At 45.4% G+C, this 27,861-nt stretch overlaps 1 protein-coding gene across 5 annotated transcripts; it reads left to right on the top strand.

The window, feature by feature from the left end:
* Positions 1 to 71: 71 nt before the first annotated feature.
* dtx1 (deltex 1, E3 ubiquitin ligase) lies at positions 72 to 27,781 on the top strand. 5 transcript variants are annotated; one of them, XM_061768691.1, is made up of 10 exons: positions 72 to 466; positions 695 to 1,110; positions 14,714 to 15,428; positions 18,204 to 18,265; positions 18,417 to 18,548; positions 20,020 to 20,081; positions 20,176 to 20,334; positions 21,019 to 21,180; positions 22,384 to 22,473; positions 23,486 to 27,781. In XM_061768691.1, the coding sequence occupies exons 2-10, from the start codon at positions 852 to 854 to the stop codon at positions 23,708 to 23,710; spliced, it is 1,866 nt and encodes a 621-aa protein (XP_061624675.1). In that variant the 5' UTR covers positions 72 to 466; positions 695 to 851; the 3' UTR covers positions 23,711 to 27,781. The 5 variants fall into 5 exon arrangements, with proteins under 5 accessions (XP_061624675.1, XP_061624674.1, XP_061624676.1 ...); XM_061768690.1 differs by having other exon boundaries at positions 73 to 466; positions 18,387 to 18,548; XM_061768692.1 differs by lacking the exons at positions 72 to 466; positions 695 to 1,110 and adding an exon at positions 1,455 to 1,688 and having other exon boundaries at positions 18,387 to 18,548.
* The last annotated feature ends 80 nt before the right edge of the window (positions 27,782 to 27,861 follow it).

Genomic DNA, 27,861 nt, shown 5'->3' with positions numbered 1-27,861 from the left:
CATTCATTCTTTGAGGAATAATCAGTTCCGTCTCCTGCTGATGTTCATCCACACGCACTTCGCTTTTATTGTGAAATCAGACCGGACATGGCTTGCTCTCGAGCCACTGCGCTCGGCAGCTCGGGTGAATTTTCGAGCACTCGCCGTACAGGTGCGCCGAGGCATCGATCGGCGTTGGAAGTGTGTGAGCCTTGCAAATGTGACGTCGTGCGCGCGGACGGCGACTCGGCGCGTCCCCGCGGCCGACTGGCTGGCTGGCAGGCATCCTGGCACGCCGTCAAGGCGCAACAAACCGGCGACGGCGACGGCTCCTGTTTTCTGCGCTGATGTCGGACGCTTGTAGAAACCCGTTTTCCCATCGACAAATGCGAAGCATCACGAATGTTTAGTTTTTCCTCGTGATTGCTCGGCGGGGCCGTTGCAATGTAGCTCGACAGATGTGAGGCGCCACATCTGCAGCCCACAGGTCTGTACGGCAATGTAACGCATGTGCATGATATAAATCCCATCAGCCGGAATCCTTTGCTCCAAGATTCCAATAAAACGCACTTGATGTTGATGATGTTGTCTGCGCAAGGCTCCAACCTGAAGAGCGTCAACATTTTCTTCAGACTGAGGAGATCTCAGAAACACTGAACTCAGCATTTGTTCACCAGTGCACCTTCCTGTCATGTGTTTCTTTTTTTTTTTACAGCAAGTCCGCCTGTTGACCCGCTCACGAGGAGGAGCTGCCGCAGATCCTCATCGACATCTGCCACCTCGGGCACCGAAGGCGCTGAGCTAAGCCGATGACAACGTTCTGGGCTCGTATTTGACGGACAGGTGGTTCTCGGTCTAGTCCGGAAGGGACAATGGCTCGCCCCGGTTCGGGCTTGCTGCTGCCCGCGAACGGACTGGGCTACCCTCCCCAAAATCTGGCCAGGGTGGTGGTCTGGGAGTGGATGAACGAGCACGGGCGCTGGAGGCCCTACAGCGCGGCGGTGTGCCACCATATTGAGAACATCCTCAAGGGGGACGCCCGAGGAACCGTCGTTCTGGGCCAGGTAGATGGCCAACTGTCTCCTTACATCATCGATCTGCAGTCCATGCATCAGTTTCGACAGGACACGGGTAAGCGACACGACAGTTGCACAAAAGTGTCACATTTTAATACATTTGAATAATATCGGAGTTCAATAATGAATGTGACGCCACTTCTCAAACGGAAGAGAATAAATTGAGAGAAAATCTCCAAGCGCTTTCGATGCACACCTGCAAACGGCGAAATGAGAAGTGGGCTTTTACATCACAGATGTTGTTGACAAAAAGCTTGCTGTCACAAAAAGTCACAAAAAAAAAAAAGGGACGCTACTAGGAACTGAAAGTTGTAGTTTGAGTTCACAACACATGGGTACTGAACAGATGAGTTACAGTGACGCATTTCTGACTTTTATCCAACTAGAGAAAAAGTTCTCCCGTACAGTCGTTGAAATATGATGTGGATCTATAATTAGGAAAACGCCGCTTCCTTGGCAAATGATGTCACATCAACTCTCTTTGGGACTGATTAAAAGCAAGCTTTGATGCGTTAGCCGCACAAGTCTTGCGTAACCTTCCGGGGAACCGACGAGAGTCCTCCGTGTCCCGGCCTGCTTTGGGACTTCGGAGTCGGCGGCGCCCGCACGCCACCCAGACGCCCGCGTGAAAAGGTGCCAGCGATCATTTATTCATTCCGAAGTGTCGCCGGCACGCCGCGACCTTGCCGAAGGGCGCAGTGTCGGAGGAGAGCCGCATCGGCCAAGTAAATGCGTCTCTTCTCAAAATCCATGCGACGTGTTTGAAGTAGTCATAAAAATGGGATTTGGTTCGCATATACAAGTACTGTTGGATCTGTTTTTAATGTTCCTTTTATGTGTGGAATGTGGCTCCATTTGGAAGCCAGTAGCGCATACCATGTGGCCCATCGCTCTGACAACATGGACAAAGATGATAATAAAACGCCATAATAAAAGTACACCACGTCAAAAATCCAGTCAGGGCCAGCCTTTGTTTGCTTCTGTGTCATTTTCACAGATAAAGAGTTGCCTTTTTTTTTTTTTTTTTTTTTTAAATGTGGCCAGATGATTTTGTCTGCTTTTTTTTGCCCGACTCCACTGAAGCGAGTTGCACTTTTCTGTTGTCCCAATCTACGGCGCCGAGATGGATTACGAAGACGTTCCCACCAATGTTGAGTGTTGTCTTCTAGATCACTTTGCGGGGTATGTCATTTCAGGAAATAGTCCTATCAACTCGGAGGGCCCAAAACAGGAAAACCGATTTCTTTCTCTGAGATCATTTCAGGATCTCACATCGCATCCGAGGAGCGATACAAAGAGACGCGTGTGTGTGTGTGTGTGTGTGTGTGTGTGCGTGCAAGGTGACCTCGCTGCGCGTTGATCTGTGTGATGTCAATTTGCACAGATTCGCTGAAGCTCCGCAGCCGCGTACACGTGCAAACGACAACCGTAGCCGTCTTTACAAAGGTCCTTCTCCGTGTTCTCCGTGACATTGTTGCTCAAAACAGGCCACTTTTTATTTGGAAAGAAAAATGTTGGTATTTACTGCAGGTGTCCTACGAGCGTAAATGCATTATTCCGGCACGCGAAACAAGATTCCGGCCCACTGTAGCACCTTCGACTCGATTGATAGTCGTGCGCATCCTCAGTGTGACTGTGTGCGTGTTCTTGTCATGGGTGTTTGTTTGCGCAGCCTATAAATTCCGCTCCGTGTCATTGACTGGTCTGTAGCTCCCTTGCTAACGATAAGAAAAAAATCTATAAAACGCTACGATTCTCCTCTGACACCCTAGAAACATTGCTATGAGGGTCACATGTCTTCTCATATTAAACACATGCTTGCTGTTTGTTGCTTGGTCGGAGGAAGAGGGAGCATCCAGGTCAGCACGGCCGTCGAGGGGGTCTGTCGTGCGGGCACGTTACTGACCGATGTCGGCAGAAAAGCGCCAAGCGTGTCTGTGTTGGCCGCAAGATCGGCCGAGCCGCCATTTGTCGGGCCGCGAGCGCCTGTCGGTTATGGCCCGTTGTTGTGATGTTCTGTGCGTCACCTTCCCCCCACGGCTGGTACAAACCTGTCACGCGAGGGCCCGACGGACAGCGGCACGACCGTGTTCTCGCCGCCCACGTCTGACAAAATGACGGCTGTTCCGATTGCATTTAGTGAACATGTATATACACCAGATGGGAATAGATCACGTCACATTTTTGACCAGTTGACCCGAGATGTTCAATCGGAATGATTTCAGTCTGCATGTAAACCGGGGCTGTGGATTCAATCTCCCGTGAGGCCTTGCGAGCGTGAAGCGTGTTGCTGCGAAAGTCGAATGTTGCTGTTGAACGCTCGGCTGGTCGGCCGCAGCCGCTTGCTGTCGCTTGCGTCGCGTCCCAGTGGAGAAACTCAATTTTATAGTGTAGTGGAAGAACCGGGAGGTTGTTTTTTTAGTCGGCTTCGGCTGCAAGCGCTTGTAGGGTCTCCCTCCCTCACCTGTGATTTTCAAAGGAACGCCTGAGGCTTTGAAATGCTTTTCGCAGTTTCGCAAGTGAATGCGATGGTGGCTGTTTTAAACTGAAATTATATGACAGCAAAATGTGTGTCACAGATGTTGTGGCGGGGTTTCTCTCTTTCTCTGGGAAGCATCTGCAATAAGATGGTATTGACTTTGTGTAGTTCTCTGTACAGTTTATGACAAAGACTTGCCTTTGGAGTAATCCCCCCCCCCCAAGTGCTTCATATACAGTACATTTGGAGTATTCTGCATAGTGTGGATGAATATCTGGCAGAAGGCAGTTTTGGGCTCAGAGCCAAGCAGAATTGATCTGTTCTGTTCCCTCGAGGGATGCTCGAACCTCTAAACACTTGTGTAGACTGATCCACTTTCACTACGCCCACTCCCACCTGCAAAAGACGCAAGCTTATCTGCCATAACCATCACGTACCCACTCTTGTGGCCTGCGTTTCACATCGCAGTTATTGCGTTGGCTTCCTGACTTTGTTTTTGCCGCGATGCGCAAGTGACACAAAGCAGAGAGACGAGCAAGTGTTCACTCAGGAATGAATGACTGCCAAGTTGTCAAGGTGGAGCCGGAAAAAAAAAGAAGGTGCAGGTGTTTTAAGGCTCCCTCAAATGCAATTACGAGCTGGCGTGATGAAACGTTGAACGTCTGAGAAGGACGTTCTGACACTGCACACAGGCAGCTGGAACTGTCATAAAAATGGCCTGCAGGAAATAACGTGCGATCGGCAAATTATAGCTGCTGCCAAGATGAAAAGCCATCTCACAGCAGATAATGCTGATTTTAAGAGGTTTTTTTTAAATAACAATTTGACAGAGTTCGACTCTAAAAGATGAGAATTAAGGTGATCAATTTCTTCAAAATAACTTAAGCGATCACCACCACCAGCAGCACCACCTTTTAATGTACGAACTTTGTACTGCCTCGACTTGACGTACGTTTCTGGATGAAAGATTTTCACAAGAGGCTGGACTAGGATTTAGTATGTGTTGTCGACAAAAACTGTTCCTTGACGGACACGCTCTTGTTGTTTTTCCCCAAAAGATTTTGTTTCGAATTCTCCGTTGCAGATTTATAGCCGAAGTAATAATTCAAGAGTAAATGCAGATGCAACCTCGTGGAGGGGGATGCACTTGGTGCAGACCGCCCTCGCTGTTCAGCACAAGTCCATCTGGACTCCTCGCTTGCCCACACTAATATTTATAAATCGTATCTTGCGTGGAAAAAAAATGTACATCTTGAGCTCCCACGTCGGGTATCTCCTTGCAGCTGGCAGTTCCTATAAACAATCCTAAGGGAGAGGATTCCCCAGATTTCCAGAAAGAGAGCGTTACAGTGGCTATAAGATAAGGAAAAGGCCGGCGGCATCCTTGAACATTTATCCGGTTGTGAGCCGTGAGCTGAACAAGTGGAGCATTTGAAAATTTGGTCAACAACTTGAGCTTTGCATGAAGCGTGAGTGATGCAAAAGCAGTATAAAGTACATAACAGTGCAGATGTGTGTCGAAGCCATTTTGGATGTTCTGTCTATTTTGAGGTTGCTGTTTTAATTGGCATTTTCAGCATACACACGGTGGTCCGCCATGTTTTGTGGAGCGCGATGCACTGATTTTTAAGCGCATCACCCTGGCTTATGAGAAAGGATCCCATGTTGGTTCTGTGACGTTCATTCATGCTGCTAGAAATAGTCCAGTCCAAGCCCAATGAAGCGCTTCACTTTTAGGCCGATCGTGCTTTTAAATTCAAAATGAGGAGACAATGCTTTGTGTCCTTTCACACAGATCAAAAAGTCGATGGAGCATTCTGCGGAGGCCGTAAGCGGGAAAGCAAGAAATATGCCTCATTTAATATAAGTTAAAAAAAAAAAATAAAAAAAAAAAGGACGAAATTTCATCCGTAGCCTGCTAACAACCATTCCTCATGCTGATGGTGAAGTGGCAAAGACGTTCTAATGTTGCAATGTCTGCTCTGCTTTGCTGGGAAACGGTTGTTGACCGTTTGAAATTGCTTGAGTACGACGAGTACAATGCAGCAGATGATTGACGATGGCTGTGCTTTAGTGTTTTGTTTTGGTACTTGTCATGGAGCCCGGTATGTAGTAAATGTGCATGAACAATTTTGGTGGGCGCAGTAAAAAGTCTGTGTACATGTGAAAGGTCAGGTGCTGCGTGCATCGGCGCCACATGGGTCAGAAGACAGAAGAATGCGCAGAAGCAGCTTCAAGATGCCACCATGTGTGCGTCCACAATGGAAAAAAAGGAAAATGGCCCCCGTTTGTGTATGGTTTTTAAAAAAAAATTATTGACTGCTCACTGTTTTGATTAACCTAGCAGAGGTACACTAGTTGTTGTTTGCGGCACTGAAGATGAGGCCTTTGGCAGAATTGAAATGATGCTTAGTCGAGGCAATGCCAAAGTCACCGTAGCCCAAACGTGCTGGCTGGATTCCGCGTGGACGTCAACAGGACGTGGACCGCGGTGCGCGGCGCTCTTGGCGGAGAGGAGGATGGCGACTGAGGTGAGGAGAGAAGAGGAACAAGAGTGAGAGGTGGAGCGTTTTCCTGATGGGAAGTGACAGCCCAGGAGGAGGGAAGCATCATGCGCACGTTTGCGTTTCGTTCGGCGAACGCACACACGCGTGCAGCTTTTAAAATGGGCTCATCTTCGTCATCCATACGTTGTACGACGAATGTATCTGTACATGGGTACAAAAATCGTTTTCTCGTTTACTTCCCTGATGATATCCGAGGGTATCTGATAAATGATTATGACTGTGGTTACTGTGCCTGAGGTCAAAGGTCAGAGCAGATCAAATTCATATATAGCTGTTTTCTTTCGAACAGTTTCTCCCAACACGTTTGAATGAGATGTAGTAGGCCTCTTTCTTTGACATGTCCACATGTCTTCTGCCTGTCCACATCTGTATGACATTTAGTGACACAATTCTGCTCGTCTTCACTTCAGCGTTTCGTATTCTGCGGCTTTCCAACAGGCTCAATTCTGACAAAGGCTCCTGTGGAAAATGACGTAGGACAACAGTGCGTGACAGCGTATTGGCTATATTCGATAGAAAGCAGATGTTCGTGGTGTGACGAACGCAAGTGCCGAGTCTGACAGTTGCAGAAAGCGTCATTTGGCCGAAAACAAAAAGCCGCGCTGACGTAACTCGGGCTGCAATCATTTGAAGAGAACCGAAAGCACGACGGATTTTGTTTTGCTCTCGCTCTGCGCTTTTGGCTATGACTGCACGGCGGCACCATGAGAAATTGTGGAATCCAAAATGAAAGCCCAAGGTTCTTTTGAGAAAGTGTCATTGTCTCAGTGTGAGCTCTCGCGGTGGGCATTTCACACTTGCTAGAAAGCATACGACAGTGCTGTGAACCGTGCCGCATTGTTGGCTCACGAAGCATCAAGCAAGGAAATGGCATTGTTAAGGGTTGAAATTCTAATTGACAACGACAAATAAGATTTCGGCAAACTGCCAGATAAGCATTTTGAGTGACAAGGCGTGAGATGAGTGCAAAACTACTTCTTTGCCCGCATACCCGACCGTGCAAAAGCACTTCTATTTTGATTATTTGCCGGGAGAGAGCACTCAGCTGAATAGCGATGTAACCCCATCACGTTTTATTATTAACGACTAAGATTTATAACACTGGCTACTCAAGGTGAGTTTCAAGGCTGAAATTTCTATAACGTCTTGTTTTTTTTTTTTCATTTTGTAAGCATTCACATAGACATAATGTTATATATCAGACAAAAAGTGGCAAGGCAATATGGGCTGTTGAGGAATATTACCGCATTAAAAAATATATAGTATGTTGATCGTGGACATCTCAGATACCTCAGGAAGAATAGGGGAATGGAGTATAATAGTACTTTCTTTGACAATAAATTCATGAATTGTCAAAGAAAGTCCAGCGCCTCGCACACCGCGTAGCTCGATAGCGAATTATTCTGCACATCAAGTTAATGTCGTGTTTCTTCCTTAGATCTGCTTTCATTCAAACGAATGTTGACAATGAATGTGAAAGCAGAATTTCCATTTGAAAGGGCTCGGAGTGAAGTCATTGTGAATATGAATGTGAATTTATTATTATGATTTTTTTTTTTTTTTAGACACAAGCCATTACACTGTAAACCTGATATTTAAATGTAGCTCTATTCTCCATTGGAGAATCTAACATTCGTCACCAGAGGAGTTAAACGGCGCAATTTATGTTTGCGCTTTTGTCTTGGGGGTCTACTTGGACTCCGAACAATAATAGATTTGAACACTGACACAGCAAACAAGACCGTGAAGTCAATGGAGTGTGATCAAGCTAATCTTGGCATGTAAATACATTGTTGCGTGTTCCAAAACATCATTTACCTGCTTGGAAGCAGGAAAACGGCGTGGGTGCTGTACATTGCCTGAGGCCCAATTAATCCCGGAAGCTTGCTTATTTCAAAGTCGACATCTCATCTTTTCAACACTAATTTACAGTTTCCAATGATTTTTTTTAATGATAGCACCATATTACGTGTCGCCAGTCTCCTGCCTTGAGAGCTTTGTGGTCATCTGTGTGCAATGATTTTATTTTTATTTTTTTTAATCACATCAGAGCCAAAGTGTGAGTCTCCCCACAGCATTAATAGTTCAATAGTTCAGCAACAGAGCTAATGTAATGCGTTGCATCTGGTGCAGTATTCAAAAAACGCCTATTGCAAATATGTTGCAAATGTAAGACCCATAATTTGTTAGCCAACATCTACTGTCAGGAACATGACCGTGAATATATTCCAGATGCTGACTTTTAACCTCAAACAGCATGAATTCATATTGTTGACGTTACTCTGAGCTGATTATCCTCAATTTGTGTGTTTTTTCAACTTGGCTGCAAAATAAATGGGCTAGACATAGAGGCAATTGTTTTATAAATGTAACATTTGAATTGTTTAAGGTGTGATAAACTGATGGATAGGGCTTCACATAAGTCATGACAAAGTAGGACAGATAGTTGCTTCACCCATTTGGAAATGTGATAGAAACATTCAACGCCCTGTGGTGAGGTCTCGTTGTTTTTGACCTCTCGTTCCAAGGGTCCGTTTATTTGCCGATCTGTTTCCTGTGATAAGACGTGGCAGCCGGGAAGCGGTCATGAACGCCAGAGGTGGCGAGACTAGCCAAATATTGTACTCAAGTAAAAGGGTACTCTTACTTTAAGAGTAGTAGGACTCAAGTAAAGTAGTCCTCCAAATATTTACTGGAGTAAGAGTGAGAAAGTTCTCAGTGACAAGTAAAGAGGAAACTAACAACAAAAATAACATTTGGAGAGCTTATTTGCCGGCATTAAAAGGCAAGCCTTTGGAGTTGTTGTTTTTTTAAAAAAAATAAATAACATGACCTCATTTGAAGAGAAACGGCCGCAGGCTTGCTTTTATTTGTTTGCACACCGGTCGGTGAAAATCTTATCAGCGCAGTCCTTGGTGCGAGTGAAGTTTGGGGACCTCTGATTTGGAGAACTCCCTCCTGCCTTGGAAACATCCTTACTGACATCACTGAAATCTTGCATCCTTCATCCTCGGTCGGATATTTACTTCGGTGACTTGCAGACCACCAGTGGCCTTACAAGCCACAATATGCACGATTCAAACGTGGCGTATGGGTAATTAACTCTTTGAGTGCACCCGCCTCAATGATTTCCAATCATATAAGACGGTTGCAAGAACATTTCAGGATCAGGATCAGGATCATCTTTATTTGCCAAGTATGTCCAAAACACACAAGGAATTATTTCACGAGCAGAGCTGCACAAGCTTGTTCCTCTGCAACTCCGCTGTCACGTCTATAAGTCAACTTTGTGCTGAGCGGGCAGGATGCGACGCTGACGTACGATATGTCGTCCGTGCGTGAGGCCTGAAGTGGAATATAATGTTGTCACATGCAGGCAAAAAAACGGCAACGGACCTGGATGAGGTGTGTGCGTGTGTGTGTGTGGTATTGAATAGACAGGATTGTGTTCGCAATGCGGACTCGGTGTCGTCGTCGGATAATCATGTTGCAGTCCACGTGGTGATCTGAGAAAATACACATACACAGTTATTTCCCTTTGTCATGTGAATGTAAATTCTAAACTTATTTGGACATTGTCAAAACAGGCCTTGATTTTGTTTTTCATTTTTGTTGCATGATATAAAATGCTTGTCTATCCTTTCATTTGTTCTCTATTTGGCAGTGCTGCTTTCAAGCTGGACCGGTTCCAGAATTAAAGAGCTCCGTTGTCATCAATTCGCCGGTGTCTGAGAAAAATATTGGTGGAGAACAAGCGAGCCTCGTTGGTGCACTGTCGGGAGGCAAGCAGATCCAATCCCGTACATTTTCAAAAGTTAGCGTATGCAATCAATCACTGTGTCAAAATCTCTCACATGCGCGGCTCGTATGCTTCGAGAAGTTTTGTGAGACTTAGCTGAATGAAATGTGAAAAGTGATGCCGAAACAAGAAACCTGTTTTATTCCGACACTGCCGATCTGTGGATTGTAAGACCGAGTGACTGAAAATGTGCGTTTCTCTTCTGCCCCGACCAAGCGATGGCACAATAACGTGAGGAGGACGCATGGCGCAGTGACAGTGAAATATGCAAGACATGTGAATTCAGCCTCGCTCGTCTCCTCAACACGCGCCTCTTTTCAGCCTTCGTCCGTGCGCAGGTAGACCAGCGCACGCGCGTGATGACGCTCGTCGTCGTACCCGCACGCGGTGAGTCGGCGAGTGGCGAGGTCAGTCACGACAGCCGCAAATTCTCAAGGTTAGTGCGGGGTCTGGTGCCTGGCTGCGCTAATGCAAATTATTGTTTGACACCGAAAGCTGCAGATCGATTGTATGTAACTAGTCTGTTCTCTCTCACTCGAGTGAAGCCAGGCAAGGCATTATTTTTTTTGGTTCCTATAGGTCAAACAAAAGCAACAACAGCAAAAAGCCCTTTTAGTTGCTCCTTTTCTTCCCCCCTCTGCCAACCATAACCACGACTTGGGCTTTGTGCGCCCATCATGTTTGCGGACAAAGACAAAATGAAGCCTTTGGGAATCCCAAGTGGCAGCTCGCTCTCGTGGTACATGGTAAAGTGCTGCAGATGAATGTGTCATAGCGGCATAGAAAATGAGCTTTAACGCGTGATTGTGCATTTGTGAGCGAAGAGCAGGAGAACTGTGATATTGCAACCTACAATGCTGTTAAAGCAGCTTAATGCCGACTGTCATCCTCATTATTAGGGTCTCTGATCTCAGCTTGGTTGTTAATGAGCAGCTAAATGCTCGCAGAACATTTTGACAACGATGGCGGCTTATGAACGGAGAACTTGCTGTTCAGCGGTATATGCATTCAATAATAATCATTTACAATGACTGATTTGTTTGGGGCAGGTGTTTTCTCTCAGTATGTGTGTGTGATGTATTTTTAAGTGCCAGGCAGCATTCTGTTTCTTCATCCTCTCTTCCAACTTGGATTTATCAGTCTTTTTGGAAAGTGCTTTTTCTTTGCCTCCTGCCATGTACACTGTTTGCGTTATGCGCAAACCTCTTATGCACCTCAGTTATTTTAGTTACAACCAACTCAATAACTTGTCACCTTTATTATCTAAGTGGAGTGCAATTAAGTTATTACTCTGTTTTCATAAAGTACAATATTATAGAGTGCTATTTTGGGGGAGAGGTTGGAACGGATTAATGGCATTTCCATTTCTTTCAATGGGGAAAGATGATTTGAGATATGAGTGTTTTGAGTTACGAGCGGGGGGTCAATGAAAGAATTGAATTATAGAATTGCAGCTCATGTCCTTGTTTAAGCCGGCCGGCCACTATTGGTGGAGCAAACCATTTTTGAGGCTGGAGCTGCATTTTGTACTTTTAAAAGAAAATGTCTTACCGCACTTGAAGAGGCTTAACGCAGCCTCCGAGAACTTAGAAATGTTAAGGATATACAGCGTCGTAAAGGTTGTGATCACGGTACTTCTCGGTTGGCCGTCGGGGATGCAAAAAGCCTTGACGAGGTCATACGGGCCTTACCTCGCTGACTGAGATTTTCTCCTTGTCCAAGAGTTGAGCATTGTTTGAGCAGGATGGCGTCCAGCGAGTGGAAAATGTGAGGAACGGCTCAGCGAGACGGCGCTGGTGCACAGCCAAGAGAGGCTTGTGGAGGGGAACGCTGACAAGTTGGCTGCTGGCAGCCTGCTCAGGGAAAAGGCCAGAGTTAACGTTCGCATGCAGTATACTGCGCTATCTGTGACACTCGCCACTGTGTACTCGCGCCCCGGGAACAGCTTCCATTACAACACACTCAAATCTCGTGCGCTTTATTGAAAGATGAATTTCAACACTGCTTGTGCTTGGGCATAAGCGCCAAGGAACTATTAATTTCCTTTTGAGGCGTTTGCCTCTGTCATGCGTTCACTAGCTCGGTGGCGCGTTTCGTTATTTTGGGGCCCAAGGCAAGTCATGGAGCCCTCTGCGTACTAACCTTTTTTTTTTTTTTTTTTTTTAATATAATCAAAAATCCTATTTCCTGAGCTATATACAATAAAGTCCTTCAAATCTTTCTTGACCATATCTCAATCAATCAACATTTAATAGAGTTCCCCATTTTCGACTGCTTTAAAATGGACATTGCGCCACTCGTGCCACTGTCCACTTGGGCTCTATTCCGTCCTCCTCGGCGATCGCCGACAGCAGTTGCCGCCGCACCTGGCGCGGGCGTCCGGCTCTCGCTGTGGTCAGTTCCACACGTTCCCTACCAACGCTATGATGATGATGAGGCATTTGAAGTGTTTGAAGCACGTGAACTCCGACTCAAAACACTATTCATTGTTTTCAATTTGGGGGCCGCAGGCAAGTGCCTGTGTTTGCCTCGTGGTAACTTTGACCCTGGTTACGAAAAGTCACCAATAGGATTTTATTGCGCACGTGTGCGGAACGTACAGCGGGCTCTTTTGAATACATTCACATGGGCTTATAATTATCTTGACAACGGTTTCTCTAATGCACAGTAAAGACCTCGTTAGACTTCCCATTTTCACATTTAATAAAATGCGATCCGATGGATTGACTTAGCCGATGGGCAGAGTAAATGTGAAGATGTTGAAAACGGAAGGCCTTTTTCCGTTCCCGTTTGAAGAATTGCTTGGATGGGTTTGATGTTTGAAAGAACATTATCCCGACCATGTCTTTGTGATGGACGAGAAGAAAAACGGTAAGCCTCAGTGACCTGTGACCTTCCAAATGCACTTTTGGATGAATGGATAAAAAAAAGAAAATCCCACAGACGAACTCCAGGATGTTGTTGAAAGTCTTCCTAACAGCGAAAGCTGTTGTGGCTGCAAAGGGGGCCCAATTCGGTTTTATTTTCTATTTACACAAAGTGTCGCAGTACCTTTGTATGGCGGATATAAACTGTATGGCAACTGTATAAACTGTTCTCATTTCTTGCAGCTGACTTGTGAGGTTGCTCAAGGATGTTCCACTTGCATTCTTCTTGTCCAGCCATTCAGGAGTAATTTAGACGTCGGTCGGTGCCAGAGGAAGACAAAATGGAAGCGCACTTGGCCTCCGGCAAAGTTTTTCCTCCGGCTGAGACCCGGAAGGGCCGCCGAGCTCTCCCTGAACCGCCTTGGCCCTGAGTGGCAGTGGGGTTCGAGTGCCTCTGTGGAGTCTGACGAGGCAATACATCACACAGCTCGTACTCGCTTGATCGGAAGCCAAGGACAAGGGGGGAGGGCAGGAAAGATGGCTACTAAAATCTCACAGCCCCAGTCAGGAAGTGGACACTTTCGCTCTGTTTCCTGTTAGGAAGCACACGAAGAGTCGCCGTGAGAACGTCAACAACTCATGTTTGGATTGATTTTCTTTTTCTGCGGACACAGCTGTAAATTACAGCAGCAAAAACGAGCGCCCTTGAAGTGTTCATTAAACGTCAGTCCGTCATGTCCCGCTGTTAGAAGTTGAAAATATTTCAGGATTAAAGGGCACAGCAAAGAATATATATTTAAAAAGGGAATTGTTTTTTTTTTTTTTTTTTGTCAGGAAGAAAAAGAACGCAAGTCCAGATGCGACCAAACAGGCAACGTATGTGTGCGTGTTTCCGAGCAGCTCAAAATGAAATTAGCCACGCGGATGAATCCTTGCAGCAGACACGCAAGTTCACATTGCTGTTGATGCCGATGCATTCAATTTCTGCAGCCCAGACGTAGTTGCTAAAAGAATGCTGCTGTTGTGTTTTTGTTTTGTTTTGTTTTTTACTCATTTTCAATCCCATTAGGCCATGCACACACTCCCATCACACTATTATCGCTCAGTTGCAGTTGACCCGGATGGGAAAGGAGGGAACACTTGCTGACATGTTAGGGATAACCTTTCCCAAGTGACCACAATACTGCGGCGTTGTAATGGGCGGCCGTGCTAAGTGACCATGAGTAGTTAGTTGGGCATTGGTGCTTGGCGTTGGAGAGTCTGGAGACTTGAGAAAGCAGAGGATTGCGGGTATGATGTCCGTTTCTCTGAATATTTGATGCTTGGGCTCAGCCTCTCGAGCTTTTTTGGAGCTTACACAAGGTTGTTTTGTGACGAGCGAGCTGAAACAATGTTAACCACAGATCTAATGTGACAATTAGTAATATACGCCTTGAGCCTTGCAGATATTTATGACAAAGCAATCTTCATTAGCAATTCAAGTTCCTGCCTCAGCACTTATTCATTTCCGAATTGGATTGAGTCGAGTTTGAATTGAGGTTCAAATAGCGATTGCACGTCTTTGTAATTATGACCTTTGCTAACTGAAATCATCGTTTAAATTTCACATCTGCTTGAGAGCTACACAAAATACAAATTGTCCCTCTAAATGTTCAAATGATCCGAAGATCAGCGATTACGGAGCATTTTCCCTCATTTCAAAAATGTCAAAAATATTCGTCACAGGCCTTTTTATTATTAACAGTTTTAATATTTATTCAGCAATAAATCAGTAGATGATGCATCTTCGTGACCGAATTCAGGCACAAAGTGGGTATTTGTGAAGGATTCCCGTTCCAATTTTTCATTGTTCGGCCTTGACAGAGGTTTGCACTCTGCTAAGCGTCATTTTAGTTGCAATGGGGACTATCCTAATGTTCCGTTTCAACCCTTTCTTGCGTTTTCAGGCACCATGAGGCCAGTGCAGAGGAACTTCTACGAACCGTCCTCCGCTCCGGGCAAAGGCGTGGTGTGGGAGTGGGAGAACGACAATGGCTCCTGGACGCCGTATGACATGGAGATCTGCGTGACCATCCAGAACGCGTACGAGAAGCAGCACCCGTGGCTGGATCTGACCTCTCTGGGCTTCTCTTACCTCATCGACTTCAACGGCATGTCTCAAACCAACAAGCAGAGCCAGCGCAAGCGGCGCCTTCGGCGGCGTATGGATCTCGCTTACCCGCTCATCATGGGTTCCATCCCCAAGTCGCAGTCTTGGCCCGTGGGAGCCAGCTCCGGCCAGCCTTGCTCCTGCCAGCAATGTATCCTGGTCAACAGCACGAGAGCCGCGTCCAATGCGATCCTCGCCTCCCAGCGGCGGAAGCTCCACGGAGGGGGGGCAGGCGGTACGGGTGCCGCAGGAGCCCCGACGGCCGTGCGGCAGAGCAACACCTTCGCCGGAACCACTCTTTGGTCTCCGACCTCGTCGGCCACTAATAACATCGGGGCGGGAGGCGGGCGAGCCAAAGACGAACAGGTGCGGGTGCCGTCGTCCCCGGCCAACTTTCCCGTGATGTCGTCCCATGGCCACAACACCCTCGCCGTCAACGGACAGAACAACCTGAACCGACCGGGCGCTCAGCGCATCTCTATGGCCACCCCGAGAGGAACCATTCCACCGGGGTAATGAGCTAAGTTTTTGAACTCTCTAATCCTTTTGTTTCTCTGTACAATTCAGGTTCACATGCTGATCAATGCTTCTGCAGAAAAGCCCTCGAGTGTCCCATGTGTGTATCTGACATGGTTGCTGCTCAATAGTGAGCTTATGTGGGCCCCCAGATGCTGGAAATACTGCAGCTCTTTCTCTTGCTTCTCTTTTGAACACATTTGTTATAATCACACTGGGCCGTCGCAGCACGGCTTGCGGAAGCATGCGACGTCATCGTCTTCGTGGTTTCATTAGTTGCGTGTCGGAGCATGAGAGGCGGGTTGTGGCGTAGCTGTGGGGGACCTCTTAGCCATTGGAGGTCAGGCTCCACAGGGAGAAAATGAATAATTGATCACGGAAAATTAGGCTTTGAGCTGAGTGGTTTGACTTCATAAAAAAATATATATAAATATATATTTTTTTCGAGTATTTTCACTGACTCTTCAGTCCCAACCCAAGTTTTTTAAGCCTGCCGCACACTGCGCAATGCAGTCGAATCCAATTGGACGGGTCCATCGCGTAAAAATAAGAGCTGCCGAAGCACCCCCGCCCATTGAGCGATTGGCTATATGGACGCCCTGAACAGCAAGCCTGTATCGGCTATATTGTACTTTATCACATTTATTAAAAGAGATGAATAATTGAGGAATGGGAGAGGATGTGGACGAGAATAAAAGCAAGACTGTGGATATTATATATATATATTTTAGTGTATATATATATATATATATATATATATATATAAAGAGAGAGAGAGAGGTATATGTTTGTGTACATTTGTTTTTTTCATCCACGGGCACGATACACTACGAATAAAGTTAAGTATTGATGTAAAACATGCTTTACACATTATTTATATTATTTATATGGTTTTAGGGCGGCGCAGCACGCATTCGGCGTCTCGTTGGCCTAAAACCCGGAAATGCATTTTCGGCACGCGCGAATGCTTATGTGCATTTTGATTGGCTGCAAGCTGCGACGTTCCGACGGTTTTATGTGGCAAAACCGGCGGCCGACCGAGCGGCCGCTCAATGAGAACAGTTGCCAAAACCGCGCGTCAGTTCGGTCCTGTTTAGCCGCGTCGGTGTGCGGCAGCCTTTACTAAAATAAAAACTATCTCTGGATCTGATTTCAATCCACTTAGTCCTTGCCACGCATGTTGAGAGATACACAAAAGTATTTCACCCAAAAAAGACATACTTTCACTTCTAGCTGCCCGATTACGCGTCACTGAAAGGTCACAGTATTTACTTCATAGCATACAGATGATCATTTGTGTTCCGTAGATGCACGATGTGCGTGTGCACAAAAGGTGATGGAGAAAGATTGTAAGATGAAAGCACCGATGTGCGGGGGGGGGGAGAAGAGGCTGGGGCACGGCAGAGCGCACTAATTCTCAGGCGAGTGGCTCAACATACAGGATGCACGTGGTTTACGTACGCTCGCTCGCTCACGTGTGCCCCAACGCAAACCTCTCGCACATGCTGGCGTGTGGGAGGCTGGCAGACACCAGAAATCGACACGCAATGTGAGACATCACTTTTTCTTTTTTTTCTTGCACACAGCAGAATATAGAAACACTGATACATGGAACCTTGGGGATTTATTTTTTGGATGAGTTTCTCTTTTACGGTTAAATCAGATGATTCTGTTGTGAGCGCATGCTTCTTTCATTTAATGAAAAGTTGCTTACAAGAGCTATATCAAAAAGATGCCCACATTTTGCAAGTAATCAAAATTAGAAAACACCACAATGAAGTATGTGTACGTACAACAACTATAGAATGAATTGGCAATGTCACAACCAAGCAATCTTTGTAAGAGTTTAAACTGTTGCTAAAGCACTTGCTTTGAATCTCATTAGCGTGCGCACCCAATGAAGCACTGTACCTATAATCAATGATGACTGTGACCCTGATAGTCTTCCCATTGTCTTGGAAAATCGCAGTCTGCGAATTGCGACGCTCGTTTGGGGAGATTGTGTTGCCTCGAATTGCTACATGTTTGCGGTTTGGCCATCTGCTTGCTTGTGTCAACAAATTAGTTTAGTGGACATAGCGAGACCAGTATCTCACCACCTGCCTTTTATATGCCGCTCCGAACAGTGGCTCGTAAAACAGAACAACAGAAGCACAAAGACTCGTTGAATGCTTGGCTGTACACAAACTGTAATTTGTTCATGTGTAAACATCACTGAATAGGATTTCTAGCTCGGTCGAACGAAGGAGGAGTCCCTCCGGCGAGATGTGGGGTGAGACGGGATGAAAGTCAAAACTAGTCCGTTTTTGGACCGGTGAACTTCGTTTCAAATTTAGAATTATGAACTGATGAACTGAACTATTTCATTTTTCGAACAATGAACTGAACTTTGAACTAGTTCAGGTAGAAAATGAACTTTGCCAACACCGATCCTGTATTTCACGTCGCAATATATATTGGCGGTTTTCCAAAAAAAATGACAATGTCCTTTTTTCTTATATTGTGCAGCCTTTAGGCCGTGTTATCTGTGTGCGCAGTGAGCTCAAGTCAAAACTCTCAAAGCGTGTCTCATCGCATCGCAACTGTTTGATGTGGTGAAGAGCAAGTGACATTTTAACCTGAGTGCTTCCATTGGTACGTGGAGCGCAACCAGTGGCGATTCTTGGAATTGAGGACCATGTTTGGTGGACCTCATGGAGGACTTGGGGATCCTTCAGCATCATCAAGTGTCAATTTTTGTTTTACAAATAGAGGTTTTGTTTCTCTTGCAGGGTTCCCGCTCTTCCAGTCAAAAACCTGACTGGCTCTGGACCAGTGCATCCAGCGCTAGCAGGTCGGCTCAGCTATAATATTTCCTTTGTGGTGAACGTATTGCGATAGCACTCGAGAGCATTTTTCAATTTTTCTGTCTGTGTGTATTTGTGTTTGTTTGTGTGTTGTTACATACGCATCAGGTATGACCGGTATCCTGATGTGCGCTGTAGGTCTGCCCGTTTGCCTGACCCGTGCACCGAAGCCCATTCTGCACCCGCCGCACATCAGCAAGAGCGATATGAAGCCTGTGCCGGGAGTCAACGGTATGCGACGCAAGACCAAGAAAAAGCACCTGAGGAAAGGTAAGAACAGGAGTTGACGGTTGCATTGGGACATCCCTGGGAGGAAAATGTCAATCAAATCAAATGTTGCGTTTATTCCCAAAGGTGCCTATTTTCTTTACGTAGCTTGGACACAATGTGCACACACATGTACACTTGTGATGAGGCAGTCTAATCTCTTTCAAACCAAACTGTTGACTCCCCTCCCTCCAGCATCCCTAAGAATGTCGCAGTGTCGCCCTCAAGGCTATTCAATTCAACTCGTGAACCTTCAGCATTGCAGTTCTGCTTGATCAAGAAGACTCTTCATTCATATTCATGGGTTAAAAACAAAAACTTTGCTGTAACAACTATGTTGCATGACATGCAGGCCAGCAGCAAGGCAGACTGTAGGTCAGCACGTGTGCCTCACAATCTTGAGGTTCCGGGTTTGAATCTTGCTCCCACATTCCAAAAAGACGCCTGCAAGATGGATGGACATGCGGGCCAAACAAGACAGCCAGCCAGCAGCCAGCTAACTTTTCTTCTCATCAGCTGGGCTGAGAGCAGTTTACAGGCCTGAATGAAAACGGGTCAATGGAAGCCATGGAAACTCTGAACCTCCCAAGGGAGTCTTTGTCCTAATTGATCAGCGAGACTTCCATCCCTAGCCTACACTGCAATTGTCCTCTTAGTCAGCCCTCTCACTGCTCGTTGACCTTTACTACCTTGAGGTAGAAGTAGTGAGGTGAGGTTTTGTTTTTTATCTATGTCACTAACAGGATTGTGCCAAAACTCCAGGCTTGTATTTTGTAAAAAAAAAAAAAAAAAAAAAAAAACACTTTACATCTGTTTGGTTTTTATTCACAATTTTCATATAGAACAACAAAACAACAACTGTTTGTGGTTGATCCAATTCAATATGAAACATATGTCACCACAACTGTACTCGTGTCAAAACAAAAAACATCAGACAGTGGCTATAATGTGTTAGCTTTCATCGCTTTCTGCCTGGCTGCAGCGAACAAAGACATATTTTCTTTGGGGGGGGGGTCCTGGAATGGCATCAGGGGTCTGCTGTGTCGATGTGCTCCCAGCCATGCTACACTGGGCGCACGCATACAAGAACGATCTGTGCACGAGTTGGATGATGCCGTCTTCGTCTGAACGCGAACACTCCTGAGGTCACGCGATACGGAGTTTAACCAAATATTTTCCGGTAAACGTGTGCTTTAGATTACATGGCACGGGACTTCCACATATGTTGCAGGACATCACCAAATCTCGCCAGGCTTCATCTCTGTGATCATTTCAAGAAACTGTAATGGATGAACTCCTTAAGTGTTTCTTTGACTTATTTGCATTAATTTTGCACACCACAGAAGGGTACCAGAGATTTAAAGAGTATAGAAGTGGAACTATACAGAATATTCTTTCCAGTGATCTTTATTCCATACTGAGGTTGTGTCCGTCTGTCTTTTACTGTATATTTATTTCTCATTTGTACGACAAGGGAAAACCCCAGAGGATGTTGTCCGAAGATACACGGACAAAATTAAAGTGGCACCAGATGAGGTAAAACGCACACACATTATGCAGGTGTGAAAGTATGGAAAAAGTACACAGTTATGAAGAATGGCAGCTGAAATATTGTGTTTGGCTCGCGCAGGACTGTACCATCTGCATGGAGAGGCTGGCCATGGCGTCAGGCTACGAAGGCATCCTGCAGCACAAAGGCATCAAGCCAGAGTCGGTGGGCAAACTTGGCAAGTGCGGCCATATGTACCATCTGCTGTGCCTGGTGGCCATGTACAACAATGGCAATAAGGTGGGTAAAAGCTTGGGAGCCAGCCGTTGTTATGATGTCACTCTCGAGGGCTCGAGTTACAATTACAAACGCGCACCCTCTTTCGGCTTGACCGGGCGGCACGTGATCCAACTCCGCAATTGTTCTACACAGATGGGGATCTCCACGAGTCTCGTCGGATCACTCGTATCCCTCTCGAAAGCCCGCTACTGGGACTTTGCAAGAAGTCATTATGAATTCAGCTCATTTTGGTGCAGTCGCATGAAATATTAACAGTGCCCCTCCTTGCTTGAGCAAAAGCAGAAAGTGCGAGCACATTCATTTGTGCAATCATCGGGACTCATTCAAATAAATGGACTTCACACACAGATGTTTTACTTTGTTGTTCCGCAAAGATGGAATAATAAATGGGAAAATGTAAAGACCATTTGTACAAAGTTACTAATGTGTCACAATAAAAAAGGGGAAGGGGAGGGGGCGCTTCTAATGCACAAAAACATTCTTACATGCTGCAATAGGAGAAAAAATTGGCAGATTTTCATTTGCGGCCTGCCGTAGCGCAACATCCACAGGCGCTCTGTCTGTCTTGCGCGGTCTCGAATGCGGTGTAATCTGCAATGATTGGCGAATACTTCCAAGTATATCGGAGTGGGGGTGGGGGGCAATGACGAGATGATATTTCTACGCACATTTTGTCCCAAGCAGGATGGCAGTCTTCAGTGCCCAACATGCAAGACCATCTATGGGGAAAAAACAGGCACGCAGCCTCCTGGGAAGATGGAATACCACGTCATCCCCCACTGCCTGCCCGGCTACCCCGACTCCAAGACCATTCGCATCGTCTACGACATTCCTGCAGGTGTCCAGGTCAGAATTATCGGCCCTCGCTAATCCGTCTTGCTTTTTGTGCTCTGATCCACCGGCTTTCTTCTAAGTCGCCGGCCTTACCGCAGCTGCTTTATCCGCTTGAGTTTGATGATTGCTGTACCAAGGTGAGCAGTCTGCTATGTCTCACAGTTTAGGATTAACACTCCGAACCAAGAAGATTTTTCGATATTATGGAAAATAGCATTGCGTTGATCATTTTGACTCATCTATTACTCATTCAGTCATGTGTTGAACACCGACATGTTGAATGATGTACATTTTGATGATGTACACTCAGGAGAATGGAAGGCTGCCTATTTGGTCGTGACGCTCCGGCGGTGCTATAAAATGTTCAAATGACCTTTGAGAGCGCCAGCGCTGCTCAGCTGGCACGTTGGCGCAGCAGCCACAAGCTAGATAAGAGACACCTCCAGCTCGGATTGTGAAGCCGGTGTAGCGTCATCCTTTGCTCGCCAACCTCCAGTTTTTGGCACTCTGCTTAAAAACTGTTTGATATTTACTGATACATATTTGGATAAGGGAGTTATTTAAAAAAAAAAAACAACAACATTACAATGCTACACTACGTCACGGTTTCAACACTTTTTCCGCTGTTATCGATAACAACCCATTCGGGGTCCAAGAAAACGCAATTCGCTATGAGATGCTGCATAAGCGCTGTCAATTAAAAACTGATCTGATCACACATTTCATTGTCCGAGTATGCGTGAAATAGCATTTTCCTGGTTCAAACCGGATGAAACGTTCTTGATCAGAACCCAACAAAACATATGTTGATGTTACAGCTTCAACCCTGCATCCAGTTCATTCAAAAATGTATACAGAATATTTAAAAGTCTCACTGAGAAACACATTTGTATCCATTTATATCTACGACCGCTATCGAAGCCGTCAATATGATATTTGTCAGAAAAAAACCATCTCCAAAGAATACCTAACCTATCATATAACAAATATCTTTCCTAAATTCAATTGACAGGATTTCTGTAAACAAAAGAAACCCACTGTGAAAAAAAATCCTCAGCGGAAGTAAATGGTGCTTCTAACAATCCGGCATCTGAACACATGCGTGCAGACAACTGTACAAACATTAAGATTTGTCAATTTGCAGCCATCACAGTGATTTGTGAGGAAACAATTCCATTGTAAATGGAATAAAAGGTTGTTTACTGTACGTTTCAGACCAATGAACACCCCAACCCTGGGAAGAAGTTCAGCGCCAGAGGATTCCCCCGGCAATGTTACCTGCCAGACAACGACAAGGGCAGGAAGGTAAGCAACCCCCCCCCACAAAAAACACATCTATGGATTGAAACCTTGCTGGAGAATTACGCCTCCGTCCGCCATAATAAAACAAACCTGAAATCTGCAATTGCTTCACAGCCCAACTGCATCGTTACAATAATTCCTCGCTATATCGCCATTCACTGCTTGCAGATTCAGCGCATCGCATGTTTGTTTTTGTTGAGTAGTGTACAGTTAGCTTTATTGGCTATTTGATTTTAATGCGGCACTTAAGGACAAACGGGCTCTTAGTTTTGGCGGAAAAACAAAGTCATCTCAACTCATACATTTGGTAAATCACCAAGCTGCTCAAGGATACAAAGAACACGACCGGGACGCCACCGTCAGAGTTGAGTGAAATAAGTTCACAAATACCAACCTTAGCCCAACGCGTAGCTAATATATAACAATATATTATATTGCAACAATATGGACAGGAACACATGCAAGTAAAGAGCAACATTAAGCTTGATTTTCTCCAGCTACAGTAATGTAGTTAAAAACATCACTGCAAAGAATTCTGGGGAACAGCAGGATCTGCCGGCCTTACTTCCCATAATGCTTTGTGCCGAGTACATCGCCAGGACCGTCACTGTGAAGCAGAAGGCCAATGCTTAAGGCGGGAAAGAGCATGTGTACATCGCGTCTACATGGATTGTTCTTAAGTGACGTTAACCACTGCACCAACCTATTGTGTACGTACTCGTGTCGTAGAATAAATAGAATACCTGGAACTCTCTAAAGTATCACTATTGGCATTTAATTGCATATATTAAACTTTTAAATCTGTATAAATACTACAATAAATAATTGGTCACTACTTCACAGTACTACTACTTCATCTATTGCGGCGGTTTTCTGGAATAACCCCCGAAATAAACGAGGCATTACTGTACACATTTATGGTGGTAATGATACAAATATCTCAAGGGGGTTCAAACACACTACTACCAATACTCCTGGTATGAACTTCAAACACCAGCCCCTCTGTGGCCCCCAGGTTCTCAAGCTGCTGATCACAGCCTGGGACCGACGCCTCATCTTCACCATCGGCACTTCCAGTACCACAGGCGAGTCCGACACCGTGGTGTGGAACGAGATCCACCACAAGACCGAATTTGGCTCCAACCTGACTGGCCACGGTTACCCGGACCCCAACTACTTGGACAATGTCCTGACGGAGCTGTCGGCCCAGGGAGTCGGCGAGGACAACCTGAAGGACTGAGCGCTTCCTGAGCTGGTTGGCAGGAACACAACCAATCGTGCGCTGCTGTCTCCTAGGAAACGGTAACGCCGGATGAGCGCTCTTCATGCAGCACGTTACTCTTTACTCCCTCTGTATGGCAAGGCGAGAGCGACAAACAAAATGATTTGTTGTTTTTGTTTTTTGTCTTGATTATCTCTTGCATCATGCCCGGAGCGCGTATGCGTCCTCGGAGACTCGAGGCACATGCTCCGCGTGTGCGTTGCTGCCAGCAAATGTGTCACTGAGCTCTTTTTCGAGTCAAAGCGAAGCATCTGCACTTGTAGCGCGACAAGAAGGCATGACGAGGCCAGATTGCACGGCCCCGCCAACACTGCATAATGAATGTTGAGTGAATTGCTGCAATAAGTTGAGGTGCCAATGAAGCTTTTCTCACTTCAGAAGACAAATTGTAAGAAAGAAATATCATTTTCATTAAGGATTTGCTTCTCCCTTGTTTAGTCAACACACGGTGAGACTTTTGTGCTTTTCGAAGAAGTGAAGGTACTTTGGCTTGACGTTGTGCCGCGTCATTGAGGCAAGGGCTAAAGAGACTGTGTTTTGTAGTACATTAAATAGATTCCAGTGACCCAAGAGCTATGAAATATGATACATTGTTAACCTTTGCGGGATGCCTACGAAAGGAGCTGTGAAATAACCAAGCGGACTCGCTCTGAACTGTTGGAACGTTCCATTGCCGCATTCCAAGGCTAAACCCGTTTGTTTTGTTGCCACTGATTATGCTGACCTGTTTGCGCATGAAGCCCCATGCTAGCATTGGCTCAAGCGGAGGAAAATCTGGCTTTGGGTCCATCCATCATGCCGCCATGCACGAGGGGGACGGTGTGACCGCGTGCACCGAGGCTCTCGGCGTTTTCCCGAGGAGATCCATCTTGTGACTCTCAACTCTCCCGTGAGGTCATCAGCCGGAACACGCTGCGCCGGGCCGCCGCTCTCCCTCGGCGGGGAGCGGTGAGACAGCCTACCTTCTCGGTTCACGTCCTCTTCGTTAGCAGCAGCAGCAGCAGACGTCCTTCCAGGAAACATGCAAATGAGGCTTTATCGCAGCGGCAGATGCATCAGGAGGAACTACATTATTTAGGTTTCTCCCCTGTAAGTTTTTCTCTTTCCCCTCGGAGATGTTATGCCCAAGAGCGTATTTTTGTCTTTTTGAAGTTCCTTGCTGGGGATCTTCATGTTGTTGATTTTTTTTTTTTTTTTTTTTACTTGGAGATGAAAGCTAGGTCAGTGCTGACTTTCCACAAAAGCGTCTGATCATCTTTAATGAGCTGGGATGTTGATGTAAAGTTTTTGTGGGGCGAATCTGTCTTCCACGGCAATTTGAGGCAGCAGCTCTGCTTGGTAGTTTTGATTTTGAGAAAAAGTCCTTCATGGCATTTTAAACATTGTTTTGTATTGGTAAATCATCTTATAGTACAATGGGGGGGGGGGGAGAAAAAAAAAAAAAAAAGATTGACAAAGCTGATACAGGCTACATTTCAAGTTCAGTTTGAGTGTACGGTTAATTTCTGTTTATACCTTAACGCACTTTCCCATGATTAGTTATACAAAAGCAGATGTCAACATAATACATAAATTCTGACAATTTTGTCAGTTTGTCTGTATGACATGTTAATGGACGTCTAATATAATAAGTAGTGTTAGTGTATGCTACTGTGCGTATCTTCATGTGGAATGTGTGTAGTTTGACTTGAATACAAATAGTCAATGTATCTTCATCATTAGCGGGCTAGCCGAAACAGCATGAGCGTTGGTCAAATGAGCAAACAATTGGCTGCAGATATTTGTACTGTTGGATTATCAAAAAGCAGCCACGAATGAGTTGGAATTGGAAATGATTGATTTTTGTTCTTTTCTTTTTCTTATAATGTACTGTCGGCAACTCTGCATTGTGTGAAATATGCAAATGAACAATGTGTAACTTTGCCGCGGTCGCCTGCACCCGTGGCTCTGGAGCGGCAGTCCTGCAGCTACTTCTGGTCCCTCCAAATTCAATACAGCCCGCTGCCGCGTTGCCCGCATGCCAGTCAGGCAAAGTGTCTGTGTGAGCGGCGCGTCGGTGACTATTGTGTCTGCTAACAAGTGGCTGGAGGTCACCTTGTAAGGCACCAAACAAGCCTGTCGCGCATTCTGATGGTTTTAAGTCTTGTTTTTTTCTCTCTTTTAAGCAGAAACTGTTTTCTCTTAGGGGTGGGGGGGGACCTGTCTGCCTTTTTGCTGCAGTTAAAACTTATTTACAGCGTTGTTAAGCTATTGGATCATGGTGAGTGGGTGCGCCACATTCGAAGAGATTTGATGTATTTGCGCTATAAAGGTAGCAGATGTCAACTAATCATCAAACGTTCAGGGATTATTTCACGCTTAAGGGAGAACACATGATTTTGAATTATGGTTCTCCAATTCTACTCCCAAACATCTTTCGAGTTGAACGCATCTTTTGAAATGTATTTGGACAGAAAGTGAATCTTTGTTGTCGTTGTTGTTTTCCCCCCCCCCCCCGTTTCCTTGGTGACTCTTCTTTCGCTCTCGGTGTCCTGGCCTCATTCAAACTCGATGACACAGTTCCTGTCTTTATATGCAAAATATATCTGTCCAAACAAAGCTTTTATCCTTGAAGAATTGGAATGTAAGCTGCATGAAATGCTTTTTTTATTTTATTTTATTTTATTTTTTTTTTTATAATTAGTTTCCCCGAAAAATGTATTCTTTTTCATCCATTTGGTGATCATATTTACACCGCTGGTCAATTTAGTCTTCATTTAAGCGAACATGCATGCTTTTGCAAAATAACGCGTGACTGTGAGGCAGACATGCGAGCCACATGCCACCGCGTTGCATAACATGGTTTACGACTATTTCAACTTAATTATGATCTCATTAAGTTGGGCTGTCCACGTTTCTCTCACCCTAATAAACAAGGCAAAAATCAATTGCTTTCACTTTCGGAGGCCTAAGCAAGTCAGATCTATCAGGGAAATGTCCACGTCGAGTGAAGTTGAATGAACTCGAGAAATCCAAACGTTTGGCTCCTTGAACATTGTGTGGGCCCTTTAGACTTTCAGGTGTGTACAGACTTCTCAAAAGGAAAGGGAAATAATAACGTAGTTTGGTTTGTCTAAGCGACCGAGAGAGATGGCGTTTATGCAATTTACTCTTTTGGAGATGTTAAAAACGGATTTATTTGTAGCAAGGACAGTGATTTTGGGGTCAGTTGGTGTTTTCTTCGTGAGGTACCTCAAAAGCAGACGTGTACATGTTGGAAAGCATATATTTTTGGATGTATTTTCTGATCGATGATTGTCTTTGAGATAACGATGACACAACCTTTTTCCTTTTGAATCGAAGTGGGAAGTCAAAAGACGACGGATCGTTCTGCGCAACATGTAGTATTTACACCTGTAAACAAAAAGTCATAAACGTTTGATGCTTATTTATTGTACGTCTCTTTAAAATATACCTAAAACATTGTATGGCTGTACTGTCTTGGTATCTCTTTGTCTCCGAGTGTGTACTAATCGTGCGTTTTTGTAAGACGAAATCATAGGCCCGTGTCCTTTAAAAGAGAGCGTAATGTTCTTCCCGAGATGCATGCGGACCAAAGCGCGAGCTACTTGAATGGCAACGCGTAGGAAATCATCGCAGAGCTCCTCTTTCGAAAGGTCGCGCAGATGATGATGTCATTTCAGCACCGTGCGCTGCATCTTGCATTTTGGTTTTACGCCAGCGAGGAAGAGATGGCGTTCGACTGATTTCGCCGCTCTTTCGACACGTACAACATGCTTACGGGTTTAATTGACATTTTCAGTTCCTAATTTTGTGGTGTGACATCACCTGAGCAGTTTTCTTGTTCACAAAGACAAAACTGCAATGAGCTAAAAGAGACAGACTATGATTTAACTATAAAGGGCTTTTTTAATCAATAATCAGTCTTTATTGAGTCGTGTTGACCTTGTTGCATGTTTGTGTCTCTCTTGTGGACAGAAATGGAAAAATAAATGTGCCCTCAATGGGGATGATTTTGTTTCACCTTGACCTTGATTTTTATTCCTTTATTTGTCTTATTTGTGTTTAGTGTTATTTCCTGCAGCTCATTATGTAGATTTGAATGCGCT

This window comes from Phyllopteryx taeniolatus, chromosome 3 (genome assembly GCF_024500385.1).
Source record: "Phyllopteryx taeniolatus isolate TA_2022b chromosome 3, UOR_Ptae_1.2, whole genome shotgun sequence".
NCBI classification, from domain to species: Eukaryota; Metazoa; Chordata; class Actinopteri; order Syngnathiformes; family Syngnathidae; genus Phyllopteryx; species Phyllopteryx taeniolatus.
Note: the sequence above shows the minus strand (reverse complement) of the source record. Positions and strands in the feature narration are given on the sequence as shown.